Below are 21,489 nucleotides of genomic sequence, written 5' to 3'. Positions count from 1 at the left end.
GTCCGGTGGACACCCTCCAGGCCGCCACGCCACACCCACGGAAATCGGTGCTTGGGGGTGGGGGAGCGGCTCGTTTTCCCGCGCAAAGTCCATTTCCGGTTTGTGCGGGCTGTTCCGGGAAGCGGCTTCTCCTCTGGCGTGGTCGGGAGGGAAGAGCTGGGGCCCTCAGGGGCAGGCGGACAGGCGCTGACAACGGGAAACTGCGCGCCCCTTCCCACGAAGGCCTCACTTCCCGCTGTGCGGCCGGTCTGCTCTGGGAGGAGGCCTTTCCCGGACCCCCGACAGACCCCGGAGGAGGCCTTTCCCGGAGCCCCCCCCCCAAGACCCCGGAGGAGGCCTTTCCCGGACCCCCCCCCCCCAGACCCCGGAGGAGGCCTTTCCCGGACCCCCCCAGACCCCGGAGGAGGCCTTTCCCAGAGCCCCCCCCCCAAGACCCCGGAGGAGGCCTTTCCCGGACCCCCCCCCCAGACCCCGGAGGAGGCCTTTCCCGGACCCCCCCAGACCCCGGAGGAGGCCTTTCCCGGACCCCCCCCCCCCCAGACCCCGGAGGAGGCCTTTCCCGGACCCCCCCAGACCCCGGAGGAGGCCTTTCCCGGACCCCCGACAGACCCCGGAGGAGGCCTTTCCTGGACCCCCCCAGACCCCGGAGGAGGCCTTTCCCGGACCCCCGACAGACCCCGGAGGAGGCCTTTCCCGGACCCCCCCCCCCAGACCCCGGAGGAGGCCTTTCCCAGACCCCCCCCCCCAGACCCCGGAGGAGGCCTTTCCCGGACCCCCGACAGACCCCGGAGGAGGCCTTTCCCGGACCCCCCCCCCCAGACCCCGGAGGAGGCCTTTCCCGGACCCCCCCACCCAGACCCCGGAGGAGGCCTTTCCCGGACCCCCCCAGACCCCGGAGGAGGCCTTTCCCGGACCCCCCCCCCCAGACCCCGGAGGAGGCCTTTCCCGGACCCCCCCCCCCCCCAGACCCCGGAGGAGGCCTTTCCCGGACCCCCCCCCCCAGACCCCGGAGGAGGCCTTTCCCGGACCCCCGACAGAGCCCGGAGGAGGCCTTTCCCGGACCCCCCCAGACCCCGGAGGAGGCCTTTCCCAGACCCCCCCCCCCAGACCCCGGAGGAGGCCTTTCCCGGACCCCCCCCCCAGACCCCGGAGGAGGCCTTTCCCGGACCCCCCCCCCCAGACCCCGGAGGAGGCCTTTCCCGGACCCCCCCCCCCAGACCCCGGAGGAGGCCTTTCCCGGACCCCCGGCAGAGCCCGGAGGAGGCCTTTCCCGGACCCCCGACAGAGCCCGGAGGAGGCCTTTCCTGGACCCCGACAGACCCCGGAGAAGGCCTTTCCTGGACCCCCCCAGACCCCGGAGGAGGCCTTTCCTCGAACCCCCTGACAGACCCTGGAGGAGGCCTTTCCCGGACCCCCGACAGTCCCCGGAGGAGGCCTTTCCTGGACCCCCCCCCCCCACAGAGCCCGGAGGAGGCCTTTCCTCGAACCCCCTGACAGACCCTGGAGGAGGCCTTTCCCGGACCCCCGACAGTCCCCGGAGGAGGCCTTTCCTGGACCCCCCCCCCCCCACAGAGCCCGGAGGAGGCCTTTCCTCGAACCCCCTGACAGACCCTGGAGGAGGCCTTTCCCGGACCCCCGACAGTCCCCGGAGGAGGCCTTTCCTGGACCCCCCCCCCCCCACAGAGCCCGGAGGAGGCCTTTCACTTGGACTCCTGGACAGATCCTAGAGGAGGCCTTTCGCTCGGACTCCCCGACAGACCCGTCCTTTCACTCGCGGAGGGCCGTGGAGGGTCCGGGCCCGGGCTCCACACCAAGCCCATGCTACCGAGGGAGTGGTGGTGGCCTCTCGGCAGTGTGGTGACACAGCCTCAGGAGGAGGCTGCCACACACACAGCCAGTCACATGATCACAGAGCCTGGAGCCACGCGGTGCTGGCTCAGCTGCCACGGGGAAGAAGGGGCCAGACACTGGGCCACGCGGGTGAAGATGTGGTCCTCCTGCCTCCACAAGGAAACCTCAAGGAAGCTCAGGGCCCCGCTGAGCACCGGTGGCCAGTGACACAGAGGATCCTCAAGCTTGGGCACCACTGGGACACGGAGTATCGTGACACGTGAATGTCACGGGGACACTGAGTACTGGGACATGTGGATGCCAACAGGGACACCCCACACCCTCTCTCACCTGATGAGATCCAACGGCTGCTTTTTGTATATGCTTCGGGGGTGAGCCCACTCCCGGTATAGCAGGTACCGCTCGTTCGGGCAGCTGGGGTCCTCAGAGCGATAGCGGAATCTGCACTGTGGGGCGGAAGCACACAGTGAGCGCCACGTGCCCGTCTTCTCAAGGCTGATCCTCAGGCATCCCTGCCCAGGGCCCTCAGGCGCTGGAAGAGGTGGACCTCCCACTCAGTGTCCAGGGATTGCCTTCCAGGGTCAACACCACCCCTGTGGGCCACTTGCAAAGCAGCACGGCAGGGACCTGGGAGGAGCCCCAAGGATGCTAAGGTCCTACAAGTGGGGCACTCTTAAACAGTGAAGATTTGGACACCCCACCCCCCACACCTCCCACACACACACACATGCCAAAGTCACCACACCTGCCTTTGGCTAAGCAGGAAAGCAGGGCCTTGGCTGGTCCACAGCGGGCCAGTCCTGAAACTCAAGCCAGCGTGTAGAAAATCAGAAGCCTAACATCCTGTTCTACACTTAGCTCACTCCACAAACAAAACCTCCCACCTCTGCCCAAACCCAGTGCCCTTTTCTGGCCTGGGCTCATTGTCTTCTTGGACTGGGTCTTGCAGCCCAGTGGGAGCCTGGACCCTGACCTCAGCCACTTGGCCTGGATCTCTGACCTCTGTAATTGAAGGAGGCTTCAGTGGGAAAGACCTGGGCCCGGCAACAACCATTTATCTGTGAAGTCCCCAGAGTTTCTATCATGCTGTAACCCAGCTAATTCTATGGGAGCACAAAAATGAAACGTGGACGGTCAAGCTGGACACCACACTGGGTCTCTCGGTTCTCCACTAGGACACATGTGTCCAGTAGCTGTACCCTGCCCTAGTTTCATTATCTTGCATCGCACATTTCAACTCTGTCTCCACGCGCAGGTACACAGACCACACAGCAGCAATGATCCAGGCTTCCTGGTCTTGGCGTTTCAGACACAGTGTTAAGGGCTAATACCACAAAGTAACAATGCATGTAATGAAGTGTTTACTTCAGTGGCAGAGTTCATTTAGTTATAATGTAGCTGCATTTAAGACATCGCGAGAGGTCAGAGGCAGGCACATTTTAATAATCTGATTTCATCAGCTGGAGAAGCAGCCTTGCGTTTAAGGGGCTGCTGGGGTCTCAGAAAGCGACCCTGAACCAGTGTCAACGATGTGGACTTCCACCACTGTGACTGGCCCTGGACCCTGGGCAAAGTCCAGTCACAGAAAATAAAGCGTGAGAATGTAACTCTGGATCTGAAACAACGCTTTTCTGGTGGAAAACAACATCTGTTGGTAATAAGGAAAGCAGCTAACACTTACACAGCATTTAACATGCCAGCGACTAATATTTAATTAATCCTCGTATCAACTCTATTTGGACAGCACTATCATTATCTCCATTTTATTGGTGAGGAAATTTAAGCTAAAGGATTTCAAAAGGTCATCCAGGTATAGAAATGGCAGGGCAGGCCTCCTGGTCCCCAAAACGCTAGCAAACATTAACTGCTCGTGGGTCCTGCTGCATACATATACTGCAGGGAGACATGGCTCATTATCTCATTCATTCACTGCTCGCGCCTTCAACCTCGGCACCGCCTGTAGGCCTGGAGTCTGTTCCCGCCCTCAGAGGCCTGCGGTCTGGCAGCCTGTGATCTCTATTTCAGACAGACAGAAAGGGAAGCCCCACCCGCCCTGCAGAGCAGGACACACCCGGGGCCTCTCCCTGCATCTGCGCTGACTTACATCATGGAGGGGGAAGGCTGCCTTGTAGATGCCGGAGTTCACGAGTCTGTTAATCCCAAACTTGTTCACGTTGTTCATCACTTGATACTTGACCCGAGACAGGATGAAGTAAACCTGCAAGGATTCCAAAACACAGGGCGTGGTTTACACGGTGCCAACGACCCACTCAACAGCTGCCTGCAGCCGAACAGGAATCTCAAGGCACCAAGAAACAAATCCCAGCCAACCAAACCACTCGCTACGCCACAGCAGGCTCCAAGTCAGCCCCAGGGAGCCACCACACGTGCTCCCAACTCACAATGCGGCTCCTGGTGGCTGGGTTGAAGAAGGTGTCCCTGTCCAGAATGTAGAAGTCATTCATTCGGTTCTTCTCAAACGGGGCTGTGAAGAACTCCTGCTCCGGCTTGATGATGCTCTCGTCCACCCTCAGGGCCCGCGTGAACCAGCCGAGGCTCCCGAAGGCCGAGGAATGCGACTTCAGGTCGTTGGGCTTCAGGGGCAGCTTGATGTGCATGATCTCTGCGTACGTGCACAGCACGTCCCAGGGTGCGTGCACCTTCACAAACACCAGCTTGTCGTCCAGAACCTGCAGGGCACACCAGGACATGGTCCGGGATCCATACAAGCTAGGTCTGCTGGTACCTAACTCACATGAGTACACGCACAGACGCACATGGGTGTACACATGGACACACAGCTTGTCGTCCAGAACCTGCAGGGCACACCAGGACATGGTCCAGGATCCATACAAGCTAGGTCTGCTGGTACCTAACTCACATGAGTGCACGCACACACGCACATGGGTGTACACATGGACACACAAGCTTGTCGTCCAGAACCTGCAGGGCACACCAGGACATGGTCCGGGATCCATACAAGCTAGGTCTGCTGGTACGTAACTCACATGAGTACACGCACAGACGCACATGGGTGTACACATGGACACACCAGCTTGTCGTCCAGAACCTGCAGGGCACACCAGGACATGGTCCAGGATCCATACAAGCTAGGTCTGCTGGTACGTAACTCACATGAGTACACGCACAGACGCACATGGGTGTACACATGGACACACCAGCTTGTCGTCCAGAACCTGCAGGGCACACCAGGACACGGTCCAGGATCCATACAAGCTAGGTCTGCTGGTACCTAACTCACATGAGTGCACGCACACACGCACATGGGTGTACACATGGACACACAAGCTTGTCGTCCAGAACCTGCAGGGCACACCAGGACATGGTCCGGGATCCATACAAGCTAGGTCTGCTGGTACGTAACTCACATGAGTACACGCACAGACGCACATGGGTGTACACATGGACACACAAGCTTGTTGTCCAGAACCTGCAGGGCACACCAGGACATGGTCCAGGATCCATACAAGCTAGGTCTGCTGGTACGTAACTCACATGAGTACACGCACAGACGCACATGGGTGTACACATGGACACACCAGCTTGTCGTCCAGAACCTGCAGGGCACACCAGGACATGGTCCAGGATCCATACAAGCTAGGTCTGCTGGTACCTAACTCACATGAGTACACGCATACACGCACATGGGTGTACACATGGACACACCAGCTTGTCGTCCAGAACATGCAGGGCACACCAGGACATGGTCCAGGATCCATACAAGCTAGGTCTGCTGGTACGTAACTCACATGAGTACACGCACAGACGCACATGGGTGTACACATGGACACACAAGCTTGTCGTCCAGAACCTGCAGGGCACACCAGGACATGGTCCGGGATCCATACAAGCTAGGTCTGCTGGTACCTAACTCACATGAGTACACGCACACACGCACATGGGTGTACACATGGACACACACATACACACAAGCTTGTCGTCCAGAACCTGCAGGGCACACCAGGACATGGTCCAGGATCCATACAAGCTAGGTCTGCTGGTACGTAACTCACATGAGTACACGCACAGACGCACATGGGTGTACACATGGACACACCAGCTTGTCGTCCAGAACCTGCAGGGCACACCAGGACATGGTCCGGGATCCATACAAGCTAGGTCTGCTGGTACCTAACTCACATGAGTGCACGCACACACGCACATGGGTGTATACATGGACACACACATACACACAAGCTTGTCGTCCAGAACCTGCAGGGCACACCAGGACATGGTCCGGGATCCATACAAGCTAGGTCTGCTGGTACCTAACTCACATGAGTACACGCACAGATGCACATGGGTGTACACATGGACACACAAGCTTGTCGTCCAGAACCTGCAGGGCACACCAGGACATGGTCCGGGATCCATACAAGCTAGGTCTGCTGGTACCTAACTCACATGAGTACACGCACAGACGCACATGGGTGTACACATGGACACACAAGCTTGTCGTCCAGAACCTGCAGGGCACACCAGGACACGGTCCAGGATCCACACAAGCTAGGTCTGCTGGTACGTAACTCACATGAGTGCACGCACAGACGCACATGGGTGTACACATGGACACACACATACACACAAGCTTGTCATCCAGAACACGCAGAGCATGGCACGTACACATACCAGGAAACTGGTCAAGGAGCTGCACAATCTACATCTGCTGGTAGTTCAAGCACACACATGTATACATGTACACGTACATGCATGTGCACCTACATGTATACATGCACACACATAACACACACATCTATATCATTAAGACTGAAGATGTGAATAAAAACAGATTTGTAAAACATCATCCTACATTTTTGCCTTATTTCTTGGTTTGATTTCCAAGAAATTCAAATTATCGTCACAGTTTTTTTCATAAAATTAGCATTTTAAATAAAGAAAACCTTCGCTAATTTATCCATCACTCCATCCTAATCAGTCACTTAACATGAAACACCAGAATATTCATCGCAGTGCTAGAATAATGAAAATTTAATCTAAAATTAGATTATTTAATTCATTCAACATCGGGTTCATTATGTTATGGAACTATTAAAAATGCCAAAAATGGGGGCCAGCACCGTGGCTCACTTGGTTAAACCTCCACCTGCAGCGCCAGCATCCCATATGGGCACCGGGTTCTAGTCCCGGTTGCTCCTCTTCCAGTCCAGCTCTCTGCAGTGGCCCGGAAGGGCAGTGCAGGATGGCCCAAGTGCTTGGGTCCTGTACTCACATGGGAGACCAGGAGGAAGCACCTGGCTCCTGGCTTCGGATCGGTGCAGCACTGGCCGTAGTGGCCATTTGGAGAGTGAGCCAATAGAAGGAAGACCTTTCTCTCTGTCTCTCTCTCTCACTGTCTATAACTCTGTCAAATAAATTTTTTAAAAATGCCAAAAATGATATTTATTGATACAGAAATACATTTACATAAAGGAAAAAGCACATAAAACTGTGAAATAATTATAGTAATCTTTATCTTACACTGTTCCTTTTTAAAAAATATTTTTTTATATGAAAGGCAGAGTGTCAGAGATGGAGGGAGAGACATCAGGCTGATCCATCTTGCATCCACTGGTTCACTCCTCACATGGCTGCAACAGCCAGTGCTGGGACAGCTGGAACCAAGGAGCCAGGAAGTCCATCCAGGTCTCCCCTGTGGGTGGCAGTGACCCAAGCACTTGGGCCATCACCTGCTGCCTCCCAGGTGCACAAGCAGAGAGCTAGATTGGTTGGGTTAACCTGCTGCACAACATCCCTGATATACTATTGTTGTTCAAATTAAAAAAAAAAAATCTTAGCCCCAGGCCTCACCGATCGTGTTGCTTCCAGCTCCAGGCCGTGGCAGATGAGGTTCGACTCATAGGCTTGCCTCTTCCTCTGTGAAAACAACAACAGCATTTGTGAGGCCTTTAATTTTACCAAACTAAAAAGAAAAACTACCAAAGAAAAAAGCTGTGTAACCAGCTCTGACCTGACGGAGACGGCGCCTCCTCCAAGTGCAGCCCACACTCTGGGGACTCAGAGCTGGGGACCGGTGTGCAGGCTCCTGGGCAGCCTGTGGGGACGCTCTGGAGGGCCTTGGTTTTGTGTGCACTGGGCACACAGCAGCCTCCCGCCTAGGCACAACCCCAGGGACAGGGTGGCGCATGAAGCGGGAGGCCCGCAGAGAAGTGAGCCCCAAGCTACGGTCACAGTCCCCTTCCCCGCCTGCACACACGCTCAGCTTCCATCTGCAGGTCTCAGAACCTGGCCTCTCCTTATCTGCACCAAACATCTGAGTGAACTGGCATGCCAACCTGCTCTGCCTGCACACCCTCCACCTGAGGGATCCTCAGCCCTCCAGGGGAACGCCGCTGGCCCCTGTTCTAGAATGCTGAGAGCCACTCCCCAAGCCCTTTCTGGACTCCTCCGGACCTCCCGGCAGATCCAGCCCCCTGGCCTGCTTCTCTGCCACCTGATGCGTGTGCGACGTCATCTTTCTCCCTCTCTGAAAGCTCCGGACCCACTCCCCCTCCTCTCCTGCCCATTCCTGAGTGTGCTAAGGGCGGGGGTTGTGATGCGGCAGCGGGGCACCAGTGGACATCACGGGTGCAGAAAGCCCTGGAAATACTTTTCAGCCTCACGTTAAGAGCTTGATCGTATTCTCCCAGAGAGGTGGGCTGTAATTTATGCAAGCAGTCTGTTGTCGCACAGAGGCTGTTTCTCCTCCTTCCCTCCCATGGACATCCGTGCAGAACTCTGTGTGCATTCCTGACGACTTCCTCAGGAGAAACTCGGGGAAGTAGAATCGTTCAATCAAACAGTGCATCCAGTCTGAAGTTCTTTAATATGTATGGCGGCGCTGCCCTCCAGGAAGGTTGTACTAATTTACCCTATTTAAGTTCTGATCTACTTCTGCACAAAGGACTCCTGAGATATTTACCTGATTTCTCTGAGGATAACTGGTAGACCTTGGAGTTGGTTTATAATGCCCTCTATTTTAACACCAGCTATAAATACTTGAACGGTGGAATCAAGGATAGGACATTTTTATTTGCTTAAACATGTGAATATATCACCTTGGTGTTACCTTAATGAGACAGTTCTTGTTATTTTCCTTTGGCATGGCAATTCACAAAGAACCAGTAGAATATTTTAAAACTTGATCAAACCAGTTTCCTTGGTCTGTCAGGTAGCTAAAGTAAATTAGTGTGCGTGCTATAATTGTCAAACAGGCACCTGTCAGGAAAAGACTGCTCACTTTAGAAAAGATTGCTTAAGTCTCTTTAATATGAAATGACCACCTTCACTCCCGGTAGAATTTACACTTGGATAAGCAACAGTGTTCTTGACATTTAAAAAATTAGGGTAGAGGCTGTCTTCATGTTAAACAAAAGATAATTAATATTGCATATTAGCTGACAAAGTCATTGCTCAATAAATATTTGTTGAATAAATGAATATCTGAGGGCACACACTTTCCAACTAGAAGTTATCTGCGTGCCTTGTTGGAAAACCTTATGGATCAGAACGCAAGCCATCTTCTGCAATCTGTAATCATTTGGCAAAATAACTGAGCTCACTGGCTCTAAAAAGGAGCCTGGTCATAAATTAACCTGCACTGTGCCTTCCTGCCTGCAGGGCAGCAGATTCATCCCCCACGGACAGCACCATCATCGTCACCTCCCAGGATGCTAGGAAAGGCAGAGTGGCTGCCATCACCCACGGCCTGCAGACCTCACTGAACGGGCATGAGACCCCATTCCTGCAGGTGGAGGGAGGCACGGGGGCTCAAAGAAAAACCTGCACCGACAACGCTCCAGAGCCTGGAATGTTTTTTCGGCCCCTTCGTAGGGGTTATTAAAGCTGTGGGGGAAATAAATGAAGAAGAAAGCAGTCGCAGCCCCGGGGGCTGACAGGCGTAATTAAGGCAGCTTTTGACCCACAGCACTACAGGGCCCAGGCGACACATCTCCCTGGCTTTGCAGCACTACAGGGCCCAGGCGACACATCTCCCCGGCTTTGCAGCACCACAGGGCCCAGGCGACACATCTCCCTGGCTTTGCAGCACTACAGGGCCCAGGCGACACATCTCCCTGGCTTTGCAGCACTACAGGGCCCAGGCGACACATCTCCCCGGCTTTGCAGCAGGCGCCTGTGACCTACACAGTGCTAACGCTGCCTGCAGACACAGCGTCTGCCTTTTCTTTACGTCATCTGGCCGTTTCAGGGTCACGTGCAGAGGCTGTAGCGCCTGAGCAGAACCAGCGGACATACCGTGAAGAGGAGAGACAAACCAGAGGGGATACACGAGGTCCTCCCGGATTAGTCTCAGATACGCCTGCAGCTCTGTCAGGCAGAGCACCAGCCGTGCGGCGCTCTACGTCACATGTGCCAGTCTCCGCTAAGCCTACGAAGATGAGAACTGGGTCAAAGGTTCTCAATCCGGGCCAACATTATCGTCTACTTACTCCACACACTGTCTGTCACATACCACACGTTCCGGAAGGTTTGGCTGGCAGAACACGAGTTATTTACTCAGAATTTAATTGAAATTCATACGTTCATGGTAAAACATTTAATGCTAGTGGACTGACACGATGGGATTTACTCAAGTGGGCGATGTATGGCCACTGCAGGACAGAAACAGACAAGCATTCCAACAAGCACAGGAGGGAATGTGCAGCTTCAATCACTTCCAAATCTACTTGGCAAATCAATATTTTAGTAATTGTGCAGTGTAAGTGTGTATTGTGATAACTTGGAAAACAGAAATTTTCAGAGAAGGAGAAAACCCTAACCCACTGTGAAAGTAAATACTGCATTTTAGTGAAGTGTTTCCCAACCTTATCTGTTCATGAGAGTGACTTGGACGGTTTATTTAAAACTTAAGATTCCTGGGCTCCTGTCCTGGAAGCACTGAGTCAGCAGGGACAGGAGGGGCCCAGACGATCTATTTTTAACAACAGCCCAGAAGAATCTTCACGACAGTCAAGGTTAAGACACAGACACAGTGTTCTCTAGGACACGGCTGTTCTTTTCCCCCAGGCATGCACACCTATGTACGGGTGCACACATATGCAGGTATGGGTGCATGAACACACAGGTACAGGCGCACAGGTATACAGGTACGGGTGCATGAACACACAGGTACAGGCGCACAGGTATACAGGTACGGGTGTATGAACACACAGGTACAGGCGCACAGGTATACCGGTACGGGTGCATGAACACACGGGTACAGGCACACAGGTATACAGGTATGGGTGCATGAACACACAGGTACAGGCACACAGGTATACAGGTATGGGTGCATGAACACACAGGTACAGGCGCACAGGTATACAGATACGGGTGTATGAACACACAGGTACACAGGTATACAGGTATGGGTGTATGAACACACAGGTACAGGTGCACAGGTACAGGTGCATGAACACACAGGTACAGGCGCACAGGTATACAGGTACAGGCATACAGGTACAGGTGTATGAACGCACAGGTACAGGCGCACAGGTACAGGTGCATGAACACACAGGTACAGGTGCACAGGTATACAGGTACGGGTGTATGAACACACAGGTACAGGCACACAGGTATACAGGTACGGGTGTATGAACACACAGGTGCAGGCGCACAGGTATACAGGTACGGGTGTATGAACACACAGGTACAGGCGCACAGGTATACAGGTACAGGTATACAGGTACAGGTGTATGAACACACAGGTACAGGCACACAGGTACAGGTGCATGAACACACAGGTACAGGCGCACAGGTATACAGGTACGGGTGTATGAACACACAGGTACAGGCGCACAGGTATACAGGTACAGGTGCATGAACACACAGGTGTAGGCCCACAGGTATGCAGGTGCAGGTGCACAGGTACAGGTGCATGAACACACAGGTGTAGGCCCACAGGTATGCAGGTGCAGGTGCACAGGTATGGGTGCATGAACACACAGGTACAGGTGCACATGTACAGGTGTATGAACACACAGGTACAGGTGTATGAACACATACGTACAGATGTATCAACACACAGGTGCAGGTGCACAATGAACACACAGGTACAGGTGCACAGGTGTACAGGTACGGGTGCATGAACACACAGGTACAGGCCCACAGGTATGCAGGTACAGGTGCATGAACACACAGGTGTAGGCCCACAGGTATGCAGGTACAGGTGCACAGGTACAGGTATATGAACACACAGGTACAGGCACACAGGTATACAGGTACGGGTGTATGAACACACAGGTACAGGCGCACAGGTACGGGTGCATGAACACACAGGTACAGGCCCACAGGTAGGCAGGTACAGGTGCATGAACACACAGGTATAGGCCCACAGGTATGCAGGTACAGGTGCACAGGTACAGGTGTATGAACACACAGGTACAGGCGCACAGGTATACAGGTACGGGTGTATGAACACACAGGTACAGGCGCACAGGTATACAGGTACGGGTGCATGAACACACAGGTACAGGCCCACAGGTAGGCAGGTACAGGTGCATGAACACACAGGTATAGGCCCACAGGTATGCAGGTACAGGTGCACAGGTACAGGTGTATGAACACACAGGTACAGGCGCACAGGTATACAGGTGCGGGTGTATGAACACACAGGTACAGGCGCACAGGTATGGGTGTATGAACACACAGGTACAGGCGCACAGGTATACAGGTACGGGTGTATGAACACACAGGTGCAGGTGCACAGGTACAGGCGCACAGGTATGCAGGTACAGGTGCACAGGTATGCAGGTACAGGTGCATGCACAGATTTAGGTGCACTTGCACGGGTGTATACAGATACAGGTGCACATCAGCAGCTCCTCTTCTGTAATTATTTATCCCCTCCAGGCCTGTTCCAAATCAGCATTTTCCATAGCTGACTGAGGTGACCCTATACCCTTTTACAGACAACCTTTAAAAAGGACACACACCAGCGACCTTTTCAGTACCAGGGCAAACAGCCGCCTCTTCGTTCCAGCTGAAGGCCAGACCCCCGAGCAGCTGTCGGCAAACACTTTTCTTCCCACCACCGCTCTATGCATGTGTTGCTAAGGCCCTGCGTGAGGTGAAATGGAATCACCAGATTTACTTTGCAGGAATGTGTTGTCCTCTTTGTTTGTTTTCAAGGTCTAAGCCCAAGGACATTTCCCATCTTGAAAATAGGAAGCAGGATTTGGATGCAATGCTCCTGTGCTGAGTGCTCACAAAAGAAACCAAACACGCTTATACCAGCAACACACCCAGAGCTGTCATGTGAAACTGCTGATCTAATTTAATTTATTCCTTTTAACCAGCAATCTTAGTACAAGCAAGTAGGGTATAAAGGAGGAAAAAAGATACAAACTAAAGAAAAGCTGCCTACTTCAGTCTACAATATTAGGGCAGTAAAGCAAGTTCTGATTTTACTTCCTAAACAAGATGGAACCCTACCAAAAGTTACCTGGGAAATTATGCCACCCAGCACTGATTACCATAAACTCTTACTAACCCATCCTAACAGGAACCAGGAGCCTCAAGCACTGGTTACCATAATTTCTAACTAACCCATCCTAACCTGAACCTTAAGCTATGACTACCATAACCTCCTACCAAAGCCTCAAAGACTGGTTACCATAACCTCTTACGAACCCATCCTAACCTGAGCCCCAAGCTCTGGTTACCATAACCTTTTTTTTTTTGTAGGTTTATTTTTATTCAAAAAGTTACTGTCTCAAGACATAAATACAAATCAGAAAACAGCACAATTAGGACAATAGAATGTGGAGGACAACAGGTTAGAGTAATATATAAAACATTTTTAGCTGGTTGAAAACAAAGCTGTAAGAACTGCTTTCACAAAGAAGTACTCCTTTCAAGAGTGAGAAAAAAATCAACTTAGGTTTAAAATCATATATACAGTCCTCTCAGCAGTTCTAGTAAATGCAGTGGTGTGTGAAACAACATATGCAATACTTTTGCATGTAACAATATTTGTTGGTGGAAAATCTGTTAGACAAGTCACCATAACCTCTTACTAACCCATCCTAAAAGGAGCCTCAAGGACTGGTTACCATAACCTATTACCAACCACCCTAACCTGAGCCTCAAGGACTGGTTACCATAACCTATTACCAACCACCCTAACCTGAGCCTCAAGGATTGGTTACCATAATTTCTAACTAACCCATCCTAACCTGAGCCCCAAGCTCTGGTTACCATAACCTCTTACTAACAGAAGCCTCATGTTTCCAACACATGGACTGCCTGTGGCAATACATCACTCTAAGGAAATCCTCTACATTTTTAGTTTCTTATAATCTCCCTCCCCTCCATTCCAACACTGGTTTGTTTCTTTAGCTTGGATAAACTAAGTGGATTTTTAGTTTATTCAATCATGCCTTCCTCCTTGTGAGTTCTCTCCAGAAGACATGGTATTTATGTTGAAAACCCAGTATTGTTTTTCATTGTGTTGACATTGAATCATGTTACTGATAATATCCTCTCATTGGCCAGAATAATGAGGCAAGGAAAGAAATGAGGAGGATCCACACAGAAAGGCAATCAAGTTCTCCCTGCGTACAGCTGACATGATTCCGCAGAGAAAAACCTAGACTCCATCAGACTGCTAAATGAATCCAGTAAGGTTTCAGGACACAAGATCAGCATGTAGAAGTCAGTAGTTTTCTTATACAGACCAGCAAGAAAACTGCTGCTAAGGAACTAAAGAAAGCAGTCCCACTCACAAAAGCTACAAAAAGGCAAAGGCCCAGAAGCAGACATAATCAAGGAGTTGAATGATGTCTACAACGGAAATGACAGAACACCAAAGAAACTGAAAACGACCCAAAATGATGAAAAGTCATCCCAAGTTCATGGGTTCGAAGAATTCTGTGACAATGTCCATGCTATCCAAAATGATGTATGGATTCAATGCAATTTCTATCAAAATACCAATGACATTCTCCACAGAAACAGAAAAACAAACCTATCAAATTTGTATGGAACCACAAAAGACCCTTCAATATGGGCATCCCAGTGCCTGACCTCAAAACATACAATGCTGTCGTAACCAAAACAGCACGGTACTGGTATGAACACAGACGCACAGGCCAGCGGAAGAGGACCCAGAAACAAACCCTCATCTGCACACTCAGCTGATCCTCCAGTCAGGTGTAAGAACACGCGCTGCACAAAGGAACGTTTCAAGTACCAGTGCTGGGGACCCTGGACATCCACTGGCAGAGCAGAGCGCAGACCCTGACTCTCACCGTATGGCAAAGTCCACTCCAACTGGTCACAGACGAGTGCTGGCAAGGTCTACCGTGTGCCAGTGTGTGCAATGCAGTGAACAACAACACACGCCACCAGTGAGCGCCCACGAGAACAGACGGGAAGGGCTCTCAGACCGGGAAGGACCGAGGTGGCGCATGCGTCCTGTTAGGGCCCTCCCTCCCACAGGACTCCTCTTGTCTTACACAAGGGCCCTGAGCAGGACCTGCCTGGCCCTGGGCACCTGGAGTCGCAGACCTGCGGTGGCCCTTGGAGCAGGAGGACGGGATGGCCTCATTAACCAGAAAATGATCTAGTCAGAAAAGGCTGCCTCCCCAGAGTGCTTCTTAAATGAGAAAATAATTATCTCCTTTTGCCCTTTAAGCCATTTTGAGGATGGTTTTCTGGGACTTTGGATAAAAAAACACTGATCCCATGCCAAGCAGCGTACAGGCTAGGGAAACACGGGGTGCACAGTAACTCAGCCCCTCCTGGTGACGATCGCACGGTGAAGGGCTCACGCCTCTCAGAGGAAGGCGCTGAACTTCGCGGTGTTTTCACTAACGTAAGGGGACAGAGCTGCAAGCTAGCTGGAGGCTGGCTGAGAAAAGTCTCGTGGTTTGCTCATGAGGAGATCATGTTTCTCATTTTCTAACATTTGTTTTTATTTATTTGAAAAGCAGAATGATAGAGGGAGAGACAGACAACTCCTCAAATGGCTATAACACTCAGGGCTGGGCCAAGCTGAAGCCAGGAGCCAGGAACTCCATCCTGGTCTCCTACCACACGGGTGGCTGGGGCCCAAGTACTTGGGGCACTTGCTGCTGCTTTCCCAAGTGCACTAGCAGGGAGCTGGATTGGAAGTGGAGCAGCTGGGACTGGAACCGGGGCTCTGACACGGGACGCCGGTGCCGTAAGGAGCAGCTTACCCCACTGCACCGCACCACAGCCCTGAGACACAGGGCTTTAACCCTCTGCCCCGTGTCTGGTGTCTGTGGCTCTGTCACTCCATTCTCCAGCAGGAAGAAGTGCTTCACGGCACTGCTTAGGTGACCCTGGCAAAGCCAGCTGTGGGGCTGCTTTATGAAATCCACTGCATTCACAAATACATTTTTCTTTCAAAGAAAACAGGACTGACACTGTCTTGTCTTGGTATTGTCCTGATCAGTGCTGTCCCAGTGCAGCCTGAGGAGCAGTGTACGGAACCTGCAGAAGTTTCTCCAGTTAACAGAAACGTGAGCCTGAAGCTGACCTTGGATGTCTGGCAGCGCTCAAATTAATCGCGGCGTGCATTACAAACTGAGACTGCAAACCCTTGGAAGCACGGCTTCGAAGCGCCTCTTCAAGGTGGGTCAGGCCACAAGTTTAACGGCTGCCAAAACGGAAGACGAGTTTCTTTTCTGCTGATTCAGGAGAGCTACCCTGGCACCTACGTCTCTGCCTAAGGGAAACGCAGAACTCATGAATGATGGGAGCAGCCGCGGGCTCCACGCCAGGGCCGCCGAGCTCTGATCCACACCGGAGCTGCTGCCTTTACCGTTAATGGATCAGGTCTGCTCGACCCATCTAGCCGGTGCTCAAGCCAGCTGCACACAGCTGCTTCATGGACACTGGACAGCGGTGGCTGGACTGTGCAGGACACGCCCTGGCGTCTGCAGGACACGACCCTCAGCTGCTGTCTGACAAGATCCTGTAACACGTGGAGGGCCCCAGTTTGGCACACCAGGGCATTTTTACAGAAACCCTCAAATAAAGAGAAGGTACCTAAGTAACGTCTACCACTGAACACGGGCTGAAAATTTACAAGATAGCCACAAGTGCTGTTTGACTGGCACTGTGATGGACTGACTACCCGGGAGAGAGAACACAGGCAGGGAAATTTCGACACGCCGCTTCCAGCCCACACTCACCACCCTCACTGCCCACCCCACTGCTCACGCCCACCTTGCTCAGCTTGAGTTCCTGGGCCCGCCCCGGGCATGCGCAGACCAGGGAGCTGCAGGAGACTCTGATGGGGAACTGATGAGCTTCGGTCGTGCTAAGTCACTGTCATCAAGGGACCCGTCTACTGCACCCAGAGTCACTCCAGCGGAGACTTACAAAGTTAGCACTTGGATGTCAGATTCCAAAGCCTGCGCTCGTCCTGGGGCCTCCTGCAAACACGGACCACTACGCAACCCCCAAGACAAGCAGATCAGCCAGCACTGCAGACACGCCATTTTAAAAGGTGTCTTCATTTGTCTTGAAAGAACGGACAGAAATGAAGAGACCTAAGACCAGCATGGCTTAGGCAGGAAGTCCAGAGGGGACAAGTAAAGCTGCGCGTGTTCAGGGCACGTCTGTGAGGAACCATAAAGAACACGGGACAGAGGGGCACCGACATAGCAGCTGCGCTGGCCCTGCGGTAGCGCGGTCTGGGCTCAGGTAGAGAAGTTCCGGAGTCGTTACAGCCCTGGCCGAACTCTGTCACCTGAAACGGCTCTGGGCGAGGCAAAGGGCGAGCTCGACCGGGGACGGATGGCGGTGACTGACCACGTGTGAGGTCACGGGCTCAGGTGCTAGGGTCAGGACGGAGCCGGGTCCCTGCTGCACGCCCAGCTGGAGCGTTTCTGAGACGGTGGGCAAGCGCCTCACCTCTGTAATGGTCAATGCTGTCATCTCCACAATGGTGTGGGACAGATTCACCCCTCAGTGCTGGGCGGGTCAGGTGAGAACTCACACAAGGGCACCCGCCCTGCCCGTGTGAGCACGCGCTGAGCTCCGGCTGTTGCCTCCCTCTCCACCAGTCATCCACGGCTCCCGCTCCACACAGCTGCACACAGCCCGGCCGGGCTGCAGGGACCACCTCTCCCACGGCACAGGACGTGCAGCCTCTCAGCTGGGTAACCAGCCCAGCCTGAGAGCCCCAGGAAGTCTGCGTCCGCTTCAGAACACGCTTTTTTGCTAACATGCCTTGAGGGCACGCGAGTATTTGAAAGTATGTTTGGTGTACAACATGTCAACACCCCTCCACTGCTCACAAAAACAGCACAGTTTTCATTTTACAGTATTACAAAAATGGTTTTAAAAAAGAAAATAGCCTAGAAACTTACCCTTTGTTTCTCATTTGTGCCTTTTTTATTCGTCTCTTTTTTACTTTCATCTTCGTACACAAGAACAAAGTCGATTCTTCTCTGGCCATCGTTAAAAAAGAGGGAGTCAGATTTTCCATTAAATTCTTCCTGTGTGGAACAGAAACACAAAATGTAACAGGATCTCTTGGGGAAGGGTTGATGGGTGTGTTCGCCTCCTCACTCTAACAGGCTCATGGAGGTGCACCCTGCAAAGCAGGAGCGCGTCCCTCAGCAGCTCCTGGGCCAGGCAGTGACGCCAGCAGGCCTGCAAACTCGGCTCTGGGGGCAGCTCGGCATCGCTGCACAGACGTGGCAGAATGCACCACGGGTCACACGCACCTCCTACAGCCCGAGGGCCTGCCCAGAACAAGCGGGATTTAACAGGAAGGAAACGCCAACAAAACGCTGTTGATGAAGACCTCAGCCTTCCTGTCGCTTCCAAGCTTTTACTTAAGAATATTTATTTAAAAGAGTTAACGGAGAGGCAGAGGCAGAGAGAGAGAGAGAGACGGACAGACAGAGAGAGGTCTTCCATCTGCTGGTTCCCTCCCCCCAGATGGACACAATGACCACAGCTGGACCAATCCAAAGCCAGGAGCTTCTTCCGAGTCTCCCACATGGGTGCAGGGGCCCAAGGACTTGGGCCATCTTCTACTGCTTTCCCAGGCCATAGCAGAGAGCTAGATCAGAAGTGGAGCAGCTGGGACTCAAACCAGCACCCATATGGGATGCTGGCTCTGCAGGCAGCGTCTTTACCTGCTATGCCACAGCACCAGCCCCACTTTCAAGCTTTTGATCAGTTTCCATGACCACCCTGTGGAGCTTGACTATCCACTTTTAAATCATTTTGTAACCTTAAACCAAAGCCAGAAAGATGCACCTACATACACATACCCACAATCAAGGCTCCCTTGCTACTTGCAAGCAAGCCCAAAATTTAAAAAACAACAACAAAATAAACCAGGCTTTTAGAGCTTAAAAGACTTAAAGCTTAACAACAAAGAAACAGCGGCAGAAAGCAAGCCTGACTGGGCACCAAGCGCCCTGTATCACCACATGGACGCCGGAACTGGGCTCCCGGCTCTGCAGAGACCAGACGTCACGTCCTCACATGGCTCGTCAAGCTGCCTGTGTGAGTGCCTTTACCCTGAGACTGGAGCACGTCCCAGGCTCATCTGGGTACCGTTCTCAACCTGCACACTCAGCAGGATGAAACGAAGGGTCAGTGCCTTCCAGCAATGCCTGAGGAATCAGGCTATGAAGTACACGTAATAAATGTGAAAAGCAAAGGTTAGGTACATGTGGAAAAATGTGTAGCCCTCTGCACACATGGGACTAGCAAAAACAAAGTTCTAGTGCATTCCAAAAGGAACACACATGGAAAAGAAATCTTTAATCATGACAGAGAGCTAAAATACCTTCTATTTTTCAGGAAATCCTGAACCCATGCTCATAGCCAGTTCCAGAGAAACAGTTACAAAGGTTAGACACAAGAGCCTTTGTGCCAATATTCGGGTCTCACAGAACAGGGATCGCGATGGTTTTATTTGCACACCATGCAGCTGGGAACACCACGGATTCCCAAGTGTTGTTCTGAACCATGACACAGCTTAGGCGGATTCAAGCCACAGGGGGACTTGCTTCTCCTTTACACAACTGTGCAAAATGCTGCAGAGGGAGACATGGCCAAGGCAAATTTTATTCCCTTTATTGCTATCAAAATGCAAACTGCAAACAAATAAACGCTAAGAATGGAGCCCAAAAAGTGCCAGGAGCTGTGGGCACAGAAGGCTGAAGGCTGAGGGTGGGCAGACGGACATGGTGAGGAGCAAGGAGGTCCCAGTGATTCGGTGGGTGCGCAGGGCCAGCTCAGGCACGGCCAGGCTGTGGGGATGAGAGGCCGAGGCCTTGCCATGGAAGGGAGCAGGTGTTCAGCAGTGTGCAGACGGCAGAGGCCGGCGGTGGAGACTGAGCCATTCCCGGGGGAGGGTGTAGCTCGGGAGACGCCCCCAGCGATTCTGCACAAACCATACCCCCCACCCCCGACTAACGCACACGATTCCTTTCCAGGCCTTTCTCCCTCATGCGCTCAGCCTGGCCTTTGCGGGCCATAGAGGTTAAGTTTCTTTTGTTCTTAGGAAAAAAATATTTTTATCATTATAAAATCAATATACAATACAAAAATTTCTGAAGATACAGAAAAGTACAAGGGACAAAGTGAAAATCACGTGTGACCCCATCTCTCAGAGACAAACCAAGTGTCTCAGACTTGTGAGGCGAGCCCTTGCAGGTGTGCACACGTGTGTTCTCACACACACACACATACACGGAGTGTGCCCTGGCAGGCATTCTCTCTTGGACACACACACACACGTGGAGTGTGCCCTGGCAAGTGTTTGCTTTTTCACACACACACACACACACACACGGCATAACCTTGCAGGCTCAGAGACACGGACACACGGACACACACACACACAGAGACACAGGTCAAACGCGGGGCCGCACTACACATCCTGTTCTGTACCACTGCGGACGTTCTAGCTTTCTAAGAAGCTGTGTGCCATCACTGTTAACGCTGCAGTGTAAGTTAACGAAAGGGGTCTGCCCACCCCAGCCATGAGGACAGATCACACTGCCCGCAGCAGCCTCCTGACACAGGTACGTGAGCACGTGTGCACTTACCAGCTCCCTGCGCTAAATTCCTAGAGCAGAGTTTAGGTGGCACAGCCTTTGTAAACTTCTGATACACAGCTGCTAAGCTGTCATGAAATCAAATTTAATGAAATGAGAAGTTCATTTTGGTGCAAAAAAACTGAAATCCATGCAGCTCTTTTATAAGGCACAATAGCTACCAGCTTTCTGAAAACCTCCTGAATTTACAGAATCGTCACATCCACAGTACGGGAGTCCCTGGCTCCCTGTCTTTCCCAGTTTCCCAGCGTGTTTTTATCTGCACCTGTTCATGGATCACTATTAGAATGTTGGAGTCCCGTCACTGCTTTTCTGCATGGTGTCCACCGCTATCCTCGTCCTCCACCTGTGACCTCATCACTTTCCAACAGTCTTCCGCTCTCTTGGGACTCACGGATGATATCCTAACACCACCCAGGTCAACAGGCCAGTGAGGGCCACACAGGGCAGGGCACAGCATTCCACGTGGTTCAGTCTGGGGAGCCCACCTGCTAAAGGACGGCCACGTAGGGGAGGAGGAACACCTGTGCGAAGGCACGCCCTCTAGGTGAGACACACAGGG

At 52.7% G+C, this 21,489-nt stretch overlaps 1 protein-coding gene across 2 annotated transcripts in view; it reads right to left on the bottom strand.

The window, feature by feature from the left end:
• The window catches only part of ANO6 (anoctamin 6), a 141,303-nt gene that overhangs the window by 49,077 nt on the left and 70,737 nt on the right, over positions 1-21,489 (bottom strand). For both annotated transcript variants that reach the window (XM_062195106.1, XM_062195107.1), the window contains 5 exons: positions 18,213-18,341; positions 7,681-7,746; positions 4,254-4,541; positions 3,956-4,069; positions 2,182-2,297 (listed from right to left, as the gene is read on the bottom strand). In XM_062195106.1, coding sequence (XP_062051090.1) covers positions 2,182-2,297; positions 3,956-4,069; positions 4,254-4,541; positions 7,681-7,746; positions 18,213-18,341 — 713 coding nt within the window. The remainder of the gene's footprint in view (positions 1-2,181; positions 2,298-3,955; positions 4,070-4,253; positions 4,542-7,680; positions 7,747-18,212; positions 18,342-21,489) is intronic.

This window comes from Lepus europaeus, chromosome 6, assembly GCF_033115175.1.
Source record: "Lepus europaeus isolate LE1 chromosome 6, mLepTim1.pri, whole genome shotgun sequence".
In the NCBI taxonomy this organism is placed as follows: Eukaryota; Metazoa; Chordata; class Mammalia; order Lagomorpha; family Leporidae; genus Lepus; species Lepus europaeus.
Note: the sequence above shows the minus strand (reverse complement) of the source record. Positions and strands in the feature narration are given on the sequence as shown.